The sequence below is a fragment of the Mya arenaria genome, chromosome 10 (genome assembly GCF_026914265.1).
Source record: "Mya arenaria isolate MELC-2E11 chromosome 10, ASM2691426v1".
Taxonomy (NCBI): Eukaryota; Metazoa; Mollusca; class Bivalvia; order Myida; family Myidae; genus Mya; species Mya arenaria.
Genome location: NC_069131.1, coordinates 67,055,341 through 67,066,874, shown reverse-complemented (window position 1 = coordinate 67,066,874; position 11,534 = coordinate 67,055,341). Strand labels below are relative to the sequence as shown.

Below are 11,534 nucleotides of genomic sequence, written 5' to 3'. Positions count from 1 at the left end.
GTCACTCAAGCCGAGATTCTTATGAAACTACTCATAGACTTGATCGACACTAGCTGTGCTCACCTATTGAAATGAACGTCACAATTAACCGATGTCAAACATGAAATATTTTAAGAATTGAAACATTGCAGGCTTATTCTGAAAACACGTACGAAAAGATTTGCTTTATTGAATTCCAGTCACTCGTTATTTTTCGCTATATCTCAGTTTTAAGACTTTCAGACTAGATGCTTATTATATGACATATCCTTCATTTTCCGGCAAAATCATGTTTTTAAATCCATTTGAAATCATTGACAAATGGCAAAACATATCTATTATACAGGATAATACATGGTTGACCATGGCTTTTGGTTGATAATTGCCCCAATGAAAATAATTGCCCTCGGGTGAAAATGAAAACGTATTTACAAGACATTGTTATGGATATTTCATTTTTCATTCCGCTCATTGTAAACATTAGAAAATGGTGGGTTCCACGCGGAGATAATTGTCGCAAGTATTATTTGTCAAAGGTAGTAAAAGTTGACGATTGGTTCATAGGTTATAATATCATAGAATTGTTACAGCCATATTGGGGTCAATCAGATTTAGCCAACTTTGCGCCTGAACATAATGCAACATTATCACGAGTTTGGTGTTACAACTATTCTGATGTAAATGCATTTACGATGGACTGGTCAACGGATATTGGTACCACAATTTATGTTAAATGGACTGTGTCACAGATTGGCACCAAAAATAAATAAATTCTGAAACGAATCTCAGAACAATTATCTAATAGAATGTGTTACGATTGATATCATAATTTTAAAAAAAAAGTAGCAAAATGTAAAAAAAAATGTGTCGGAGACCGGGTTCGAACCAGCGTCGCCAAAATTGAAGTCCAGTGTCTTACTCACTGAGCTACAAAGGCAAAGGAATCGGGTGACATAATTAAGTTATACACCTACCTCGGTAATATCACGTGATAACACCGACTAGCCAATCACGCATAAGGAATGAATTCTACCTGGTAGTCATACCCAGTAATCTTTTTTATTGGAAAAATACGAAATAACTGCGTAACTTAAATAAATTGTAAACTATGTGGTACTTCAGTTAGTAAGTTTCAATGCATTGTACACATCGATGCCTAGTTTATGTCAGTTTTCGACAATTTTCTCTTTTTTTTCGCTATTTTATCATACGTGAGACAGCCGCTTTAAAGGCCAAAGTGCTGAACAAAATGGCGGTTTGTAAGAGTTGCTCCAGAGTCTGGTTAAACGTTTAACGTCTGCAGCCAATTGTATAAAAGTTGGTTAGATTTAACCGCTGGTTAAAGTTGTCCAGCGGTTAACTTTAACCAAGTTGGCCATTTTATCCAAACCGTTTATCCGTTTGTATAATCGCAAGAAATGCAGCGGCTAAGTTAACCATTTCGGTTATCGGGATATCCAAATAGGTTATAGTTAACCTAACCAAAACGATCCCATAATGCATCGATAGCATGGTTCCGGTCAGTGCGCGTTTTGACGTATTTGTAAACAGTGTGTCGTCTGAAACATCAAAAACATGGCTGACTTCACAGTTGACGCCACAGCTAATCGAAAAAAACGATCTAGTAATTTTTCCGATGTAGAAAAGGCCGCAATAAGGGAAGGTTTCGTCGGCTTTGGTGATCTTTTAGGGAAAATATTTGCAAACAAAGTCGGTGGAAACACCAAAGTACAGCAGGACAATGCTTGGATGAAGATAACACAAGCAGTTAATGCTGTCGGCCGTGCATTTCGCACGGTCGATGAGGTTAAAGGTATTGAATCTTGTTATTTTGTTGATGATATAACACATATAAAAACATAATTAATATGTAAATACATACCAGTATAAATTAATGACAAACGCAATTTTCTTTTTTTTTTAATTTGCTCCTCAACTGCCTATTTGATATTTCTGATGGCTTTATTTAAGATTATTTATCCAATGTTTTATTAACTAGCCTTTTAAGTGTTATTTGATACCAAACAATATGGATTTCTTTTTTAATTTACTCCAAGAAAAACATCGAAAGATGGTGAGCTGTGCCAAGGGTGTCGTTGCCAAAGAAAATGCCAACGCCAGGCAGACTGGTGGGGGTAAGCCACCTGCCTGTCCCGGATGACACCACTTTGGCAATAATACAGGATATGAAGGGGACGCCTGCCTTCAGCGGCATCCCCGGGTCATCAGCATCGGAGTCGGCAATAGGTATTTGCTTATATGCATCACTCTTTATATGCATTATAAGATTTTTTGAAATTTAAATAGTCGTGATATTTATTATTTTACAACGTTGTAATACAAACCAGGTTAATGTTACATGGATGACTGACTTAATGATAATGCCCAGAATTAGTTGCGAGTAATAATAAAAGTTTCGGTAGTCGACCTTGAAAAAGTTAAAGACTAAAAATTGATTACAGTTATGATATAATTTAAGTTAATTATAATTAAACATGAATAACTGGAATAAAGTTTATTCAAAGGAAGCTAACATTCTGGCGAAAACCAAATTTTCAATTGCAATCTGACTTACCGAATATTTTGTACAATCCCTTCCACCCCCCCCCCCCCCCCTCAAAAAATATCCATTTGTGAATCCACTTTAAATCACATGTATGTCAAATTCCAGTTGCCGTGAACAGGCAGGACGAACCTCAAAAAGACCCGTTCAACCTGCTAGGTTTCGATGGTAAATATTTCCGAGAAAAACAAGTGAATATATGAAACAGAACTCCTTCATCACATAAGTTTAACAATGCCATTTAATCCAATACGTATATTACTAGTAACAGTTATAAATTATTTTTAGTACACCTATATTGATCCGCTCTCGATGTCACAATGACTCGACTCTATCGCAAGTTTACACATTGAAACCCGTGTGTGTTTTGAAGTTGGACCAGTCTGTCGTAGGGGTGTCTAATTTGTGAGAATGCACTTATGAAAACAAACATACGTTTTCTGGGTAAAAACCACTAATTTCCAACATTCTAATAAATGTCCGTATTTGTCAAGGCTTTAGGCTTTAAAGTATGATGATAAGAAAGTGTATTTATATTTAGCCTTAAAAAATATATACCCATAATTATAACTGTAAGGAAATGGAATAGGCTGTATAAAACGGGGCTCCTGTGGGGAATTATTGAATCATTATTAATTATCGATTCATTATTATAAATATATTTCAGCATTGACTGGCAGTCCGTCCAGGACTTGGAGCATGTTTGAGGTGGCATGTAGTTCGGGTATACATAAGTTGATGGCATTCACTCAAAATGGCGACATGCATCTATCTGTTATATGAATACAGTATAATAACTGATTAATAACAAATATATTAGAACTCTTTTCATCATGTTTTTAAATTATTATTTTTTGAAGACTACCTTGAATGGCAATGAGTGGTATATTTATATGGTATAAAAGTCATGATAATGAAAAGAATGTTATAAGTTATGATAAGTTACGCCCCCCCCCCCCAACACACAAAATAAAATCAATTACAATTGGCCAATTAAAGCTTAAACATTTTTTTGATATTTTTTAATGTATAAATTCATGGTCTTTACCATTCCTTTGTTTACTACTTTTTAAGGCGAGGCAGGCTTGGATGACATAGAGGGTACTGAGACGAAGGTTGACAGCCGAGAATACACTAAGGGTAATTTATTTGAAAAAAATAACAACAAGCATTTGTTTACATTACTTAATTGTTACTGCATGGATAGTGAAACACAGGTTTTTTTTTATTTAATACTAGGAAAAAGCAACATACATTTGTAAAATAGTATGTTCTTTCCTTACAACTCAATATCCTATAAAATTGCTTCTAACTTCAGATATGCCTTTCTGCGATATGTTTGCCAATTCCTGTATAAAAGAACCAAGTAGCACGGGGAAAAGGAAAGGTAACAAGCTGATTTTGGATGGGATTGAAATGTTATATGAATATAGTTATCAACACTTCTATTCCTTCTTGTGTATATGTGTTGAATGCCTGCTTCCCTTTCGGCATTGACATACATGTGAATTGGTCTATGATCAGCTATGCAGGATCTAATAAGCTCAGCCTACCAGCTAGTAGTCAGCGAATACAATTGAGTATTGTGTGCATTTATTTCAAGAATTAGAATTAGTTTTTGTTAAATGGTTGTACAGAATTCACACATAGCATGAATCCTGTTTCAGGTATGACCCACCCCTTTGCATACACAATGGTCTGTTATTCAATGTTCTTATTATATTACCACAGAACAGTACAACATGTAACATGGAAAGAATACCATACCATGTATTGTTTGTTAGTGTGTCATATGGCTTTACTAAACATGAAAGTAATCACTAATCAAAATTAATGTTAAAAGGTGTAGTTAGTAATATTTGTGTATCATTTTTGATTTTCAGCTGGCCCAAATGTGAAATCAAGACAAAGTCGAAGTAAGATTGTCCATTATTTTCTTATATTTTAGTTACATCAAGTACTTAAAGTGACACTATTAATCAAAATCAATATAAACACATGTTCAACAGTCATATATTTTGAGTGATAAACCTTTTTATATAACTACTCATAAAAAAATGCATTTATGGAAAATATCAATTTTAATACTGATAATATTGTAGCTGTGCATTTAATAGTCGAAAATAGAAAAAAATATTAAACGTCTTATAATGTGTATATACCACATTTAATGCACCCTTCTTTCAAATAAAACTTGCTACCCTTCTTAAGAACCATTGATTTTGACATTTATGCATCCTTTTTGACATATCAAAACATTTGTATCAATGGTGGTAAATTTCATTTGGGAGTAAGAGTGCATTCTCAACTGTTGTATTGATGAGTAATAATTGAATACTTAAAAACAATATAATTGTATGTTGTATATGAGTTTTTCTTCAGGATTAATCACCAATATGAACTGTGTGATATTTCTTCAAATGTTTTATACAGGAAACCAAGAACCTTAAAGGAAGTGCAGACAACATATTATGTTGAAGCCACAGCTGCCAAGAAGTCAGAGAAGAAGTTCTTTGATGCAGCAACAACTGTGCTGACATTACTAAGCGAGAAATATCTGTAAAGATATACTTTTCATATGAAATTGCATTTTTACTTTTAATGCTGTATGCTACTCAAGTTATTATGCCCCCCTTTGAAGAAGAGGGGTATATTACTTTGCACATGTCGGTCCGTCCGTAGACCAAAGCTTGTCCGAGTGATAACTCGACAATGCTTAGACCTATGGTCATCAAACTTGTTTCTGTAGCTTTTTGCATAAATATTGATATGAAAGTTGGGCCGGAACAGTAAATAACCCATATTGATTTAAGGGGTCATCAGGTCAAAGGTCAACAACAGTGACCTTTAAGGCAAACTTAAAAATTCATTGACCTATGATCATCAAACTTTACATGAAGGTTGGCCCTTTCTAGTAGATGACGGTGACCCCCTTTTGAGTTTGGGATCATTGAGCCAGAGTTAACGGTCACGTTGACCTTTAATGCAAAAAGTAGTAAAGCTTCTCCCAGTGATATTTCAAAAATGCCTGGACCTATGATCATCAAACTTGACATGTAGGCTGGGTCTGGCCAGTGGATGCCCCCTTGATTTTAGGATTCATCAGATCAAAGTTAAAGGTCACAGTGACCTTGAATGAAAAAAGCTTGCCTGTGTGATTACTTGACAATGCCTGCAGCCATGGCCCTCAAACTTGACATTTAGGTATTTGGTGACCAGCTGCATGATGACTCATATGGATTTTGAGGTCATAGAGTCTAAGGCCATGGTAACAATACGCTCTATGCTCATACTTTGAATGGTCATTGTCTTAAAACTGTCTCAACGGCATACAATGTCAGTGACAAATAAGTTGTCATTTCGGATAATTCATATTTCATTTAATTATCAATACAATCCTGACAACATGCTGCTCATGGGGGCATAATGTTTGACAAACATCTCCGGTTGTTGCTGTTTTTTGCATATTTTTAAAATTTCATATTTGTCACTATAACTTCATCTGCATCTCAATGCACAGTAATACAGCAAAATGTTTTTTTCTACTAGCAATGTAGAGAAAGAACAAAATGTGGATGTTTCTGTGATATTATTCATTGTTTTCTTTGTCAGTACAAATCACAAAATGGAAACATGTTGATACATAGGTAACAATGAAAACAGACAATAACAATGTATTAACTATCACAGACTCATAGTAGTAATGAAAATGGACCATAATTTTTTTCTTAGCTATCACAGACTCACAGTTACAATAACAAATGGACCATAACAAATGTTTTTAACTGTCACAGTCTCACAGTAAAAATGAAAACAGACAGTAACAATGTTTTTAACTATCACAGACTCACAGTAACAATGCAAAGAGACAGTAACAATGTTTTTAACTATCACAGACTCACATTAACAATGAACACAAACAGTAACAATGTTTTTAATTATCACATTATATTTAAAAAGTAACAGTAAATGCTAGATATCTTGTCAGACATGATCCTTTTGGAATAAAATTTTGTTTTTTGTGATAATCACATTCAGAAATGATCAATGTAATAATTAGTTTCTCATTCACTATAAATGTTAAGATATGTACATTTTTGTCCTTTTTTATGGAAATAATTAAAATTGTATGATGCAGTAAATTCTACCATGCCATATAACTCTAAATTAAAAAAATGATCACATACATTGTAACTACAATTTCAGCCATTCAATAATGTTTAGAAGCATCACAGTATCGTTTAATAAAAGTGTTATGAAATGCCATGAACTAGAGAAACTCAATTCAGACACAAGCATTCAATTTCATCAAATGTGGTCACCACTGTTGTTAAAATATACACATACACAGGATCATTAATAAAAGACACTTATTTATATCAATTTAAACCACCTGGTGGAAATTGATGATCATGAAAGTGGTCTCCATCCTTGTCAAATGTTCCTTGTCAACTGTAAATAGAATAAAACAATGCTAGTGTTCATTAATAGTAATAAATACTTATAGCATTGTATGCATTTCTGGTTTTAAAATTTAATGAAAAATTTACATGCAAAAAAAAAATGTCAGTGTATCTTAATTACAGTCAGACCCATATTATAATTGTGTTGTAGGTGTTGCAGTTCATACCTGTTGCAGATAGTTTACATATTTTATAAAGCATATATATTCCTGTAAGTAATTTATAAAATGTATGACTTTTTGATGATGCATGTGTTGTTTAATTTAATAATTTTCAATTATCAGGGCCAGTATAAAACTTGTAAATATTAAATTTGTAACAAAGTTCAAAAGGTCTTTTTTAAACTAATAACAAATGTCATACATGTTAGAAATAAGTTGTTATATTTTTGGAAATGTAATGCCTTGGTGTTTTACAAATGGAAAAGGAAGATAGCCAGTATAAAAATAGTCAAACCTGAAGTATTGCATTGTAATGTACTCCCGAACTGCCTTTCCGGACATGTCATCGTCATGGTTCAGAACAGTAGGGGGCTGCTGGTCATCCTCGGGCGGAAATTCATCGGGTTCTCCCCACAGCTTTGCAAGGTTGTGTAATACAACACAACATACCACAATCTTACTTACTTTCAGTGGCTTCATCCGGATCTGATTTAAGGAAAAAACACAACATACAATGTATTTATGATTGAACAAGTATAACTTTTACAAAAACAACCATGATTGACATATGTTGTGCATTTAATTAACAATAATTATTAGTACATAGGCATTTGAAAAACCATTGGAGTTCATAGAACATTGGTATACCTCTGTATGTAGTATATGAAATCGCCTCTTCAATACACCGAAGGCTCTTTCTATAACATTTCTTGTGGAGCAGTGCGCATCATTGAAATGTTGCTGTGCTTCATTTGCTGAAAATAAATCATCATCATCATCATCATCATCAATATCAACATCATCATTGTCATCATCATCACCACCACCATCACCACCATCACAACTGTAGACATAATATTAATCCAAATTAAAATAAAAGAAATAAGAATGATAAAAATCAGCATGAATAGGAATGTTTTGCACTAGTGCATGCAACATTACCTGGGTGCAGGTATGGGGTAAGCATGTAAGGCTTGCAAGGGTAGGCACTGTCCCCTAGCAGTATGCCATCTTCAAGGCCTGGAAATGAAATATATTCATGTAAATACAATTTCTATTTTTAAGTACAATTAAAAAAAAATATATTCATGAAAAAAACATGATTTAATTTCAGTTCATCTTTAACATATATTATATCAGAGTTAATAAATCAAGTAATAATTATATTCACTACAAGCTCATACATTATATTAGTAAGTTGGAATGAGTACTTCATAAATGTGACATATGCCTTAATTATATTTAAATAACATTTACCATGATGATGTGTTTCCATGAAGTGGAACAATTCCGAGGTCCTAAATACATGGGCATCGTGCGTACTGCCCGGCCAGATGGCATTTATGCTTGTAAATACACATGTGAAACACAAACAATACATTATCATACTTTACAGAATTTCTTTCTTTCAAGATTACCATACTGTAAACTGTACATAGTACTTAAACAATAGTACAATGCAAATACCCCATATGATGCCCCTATCATTTATAGAAAAAGACTATAGATAGCTGTTGAAAAATATCACATGGAATTCAGTAAAAATTACGTCACGACCTCTACACGTTTGAGGTTTAAATCAGTTGAAAAATTAAATCAGCCAGGCATGTTGACTGTTGTAGACTGTAGTGGCGATTCCTGGGATATTAAGCAGACATCGCCACTACATAATCTTCCGAATAATATTCATACATGGATTTATAAAAATTAAGGTATGTGTATCTATGTTTCATATAAATCTTACTACAATAAAGTTGCTTTTGTTATTCAGAACTAATTCATTATACAGTACAATGAAATTTTCGTTACCTCTATGGTCGCAGCTGGCTTGCACGTTAATGCTGTGAAAATGTTTTCTATTGACATACTGCTCCTCGTCCTCACTGGGCGTTTGTATTCTTACGTGCGTTCCGTTTACCGCTGATATCACGGACGGGAATCCCCTTATGGCATGAAATCCAGTCTTAGTCCTGTGTCTATGTCTGTCTGTCGTCGGAAATTGAATCGCGCTGTCCTTCATGTCAAAAATACAGTCGGTCACTGCAGTTACAACCCTTGAAACCGTGGCAACATCTACCCCAAATGTATCCCCTATTATTTGTAAAAAATTCCCAGTAGCGTAAAAACGTAAAGCAATCATAATCTGTTGCCGTGTTGTCAAGGGTTGATTTCTGCGAGTCGGTCGCTCAAGTCTGTGGCCTATCAGTCGTTCCAATCTGTCTATGTTGTGCGGAGTGAATCCATACCGTTTACGTACTTCCTCGTCGTTGTCTTCGTCCGTTTGTCTATCTATCCTGCGAAATTGTCGAGGTCGCCTAGCGTTCACTATGTTAAGGTCGGCCATCTTTGTTTTGGTTGAATCAGCTAACCAAACTCTTCGAGTCCGGTTAAATTTTGTCCAAAAGTTAGCCGAATCACGCGCTGGTTATGATAACTTAATTTTTATACAATCGGTTTTCGGATAACTTGACCAAACCAGGGAGATAACCAAAAGATAACCGCTGGTTAGGACTTAACCACGTTTATACAATTGGCTGCTGGTTTTCGGCAAGACAATAGTCAAACAAAACCGTTTGTGCGGATGTTATATATTTGCCAATCAATAAAAAGTCTTACAAGCCATGCAACAATAGCGTGGGTATGTTTAGAAACGAATATTTTTAGTTTAATATGTAGGCTAAATACAATTATGTGCAAACACTTAAAGCGTTAGTTTGTGTAAATCATTTTAATGTATACAGAAAACCTGTGTGGCTTTTGCCTTCAAAAGGCGGGTATCGGCTAGTTGGTGCTATGCATGTGTATCCAGGTATTGCAAGAAGTTTATTTATCATAACTAAATCGTTTTGATATTTCTTTTTGTAAAAACCTGCTTTGCTGCTGTTTCTAACCTGAATTTTGTTTTACATTTGCTTTTTCGCAATTTTGACGAACAGATTGAGGAGCTGTCGGACGTTATGGTGGACAAGATTTCCTTGCTGACGGGGTAACTCGAAGAGTCGCGAATGAACCAAATGAAAATGTGATTCCTATTAACGAGGTTTCCGGCGTTACGTGGCATGGGTTTTGAGTAATGGACTAATATCTTGCCTGCTATATATCTATCGACTTAATTAAGTAATTAATGCTTTTTACAGTACTAAATGGATTAATAACTTATTCGATTTTAGTTTGATATATGATTCGAAGTAATAGCTAACGTTTTAGTAGCTGCAAAGTGTAAATTAACCAAGCCTGTTAAAAAGATAGAACCAATTCCAATTTGTTTAAGTATTTGTACACAGAAGGCGATGTTATGCAACAAAACCTATATGTCCTTGCTTGTTGGCATATGCTTTAGAATTGCTAAACATTTTAATTGACGCTGAAGTTACGTGTTGATAAATCGAGTATATATGAGTGTTTTCATAGAAAGTCGTTTAACGGGAAAAAACCGTTATGGTACCTGAATATTAATTTCATGAACAGGGACAATGTTGTGCTCAGTTGTGAATTAGAACGTTATCTAAGTTGGGCTAATATAGATAACAATTTTTACAATTATTTATTTTCTCGACTGACTGCAACCAACGAGGTTATAAAGAAAATGAAGATAGTAAACATTAAGCTTGTTATAATTTGAGAAAATTCTTCAAAGAAACATATCAACCTATTTTACCAACATTAGCTAATAATGTTTGCATTCATTGACATAAGGCAGATTTTAGCTGCTGCTAACATAGGTATCCCTGATGTTTTAACGCCATGGTCTGTGGTTGAGTGAGTGTGCCAAAGGATGGTTATGTTACAGATTCTGAAAATGAAAGGCTTAAAACATCAACATCATTGGGTTTGTTATTCTTTGAACATCATCGGTTTACATCCCGTTTTTTATATTCAGCGGTCGGTTCTTGCCCCAACGGCTCATACCATTATATTGTGTGTGTGTTGATTTTGTATCTCGATATCAGAAGTTGTAAGGGAAGTAGAATGTTCGTTGTTTGATCTTATTGAATTAGACGAAAAATATTTTTCATAGACACGATCAGCTCGATAGGTGGTGAATGAATTTTACACGAAGAGTTTTTGTTTTTACAGCGTTTTTGAGCGTCCATGCAGCTTTGAGGCCGGCCGTTGAGCAGACGTGTTTTAACAGTCATCATTGTCAGAAAATATTAAACTTAAATTACAAAGCATGTTTACTGATGATAACCAAATAGGAGTTTCTTTCTATATGGAAATCTTAGTTCATACGTATCACTTTTTGATTTTTTTTTAGATTTCAAATATTTGTTGGCATTAAATGTTAAAATAACGTGCGAAAGAAAAAATATTTGGTATACAAGCGGTATATCAGTATGGTACTAAAATGTATTGTTTACAAAAATT

At 34.2% G+C, this 11,534-nt stretch overlaps 1 protein-coding gene across 1 annotated transcript; it reads right to left on the bottom strand.

Moving 5' to 3' along the window:
• Window positions 1–6,938: 6,938 nt before the first annotated feature.
• LOC128205064 (putative nuclease HARBI1) lies at window positions 6,939–9,510 on the bottom strand. Its single transcript, XM_052906474.1, has 6 exons — window positions 8,976–9,510; window positions 8,424–8,525; window positions 8,109–8,186; window positions 7,815–7,921; window positions 7,462–7,652; window positions 6,939–6,994 (listed from the first exon to the last, which is right to left on the bottom strand). Exons 1-6 carry the CDS (start codon window positions 9,508–9,510, stop codon window positions 6,991–6,993), a joined length of 1,017 nt encoding a protein of 338 aa, XP_052762434.1. The 3' UTR covers window positions 6,939–6,990.
• Window positions 9,511–11,534: the final 2,024 nt, after the last annotated feature.

What these genes read in the sequence shown, in the direction of transcription:
- LOC128205064 (XM_052906474.1), bottom strand. Translation starts at nt 9,510, where the DNA reads ATGGCCGACCTTAACATAGTGAACGCTAGGCGACCTCGACAATTTCGC. An exon ending in TACCCCATACCTGCACCCAG is followed by an intron (nt 7,922 to 8,108) that starts GTAATGTTGCAT and finishes ATTTATTTTCAG; the next exon opens with CAAATGAAGCACAGCAACAT. An exon ending in TTCATATACTACATACAGAG is followed by an intron (nt 7,653 to 7,814) that starts GTATACCAATGT and finishes TCCTTAAATCAG; the next exon opens with ATCCGGATGAAGCCACTGAA.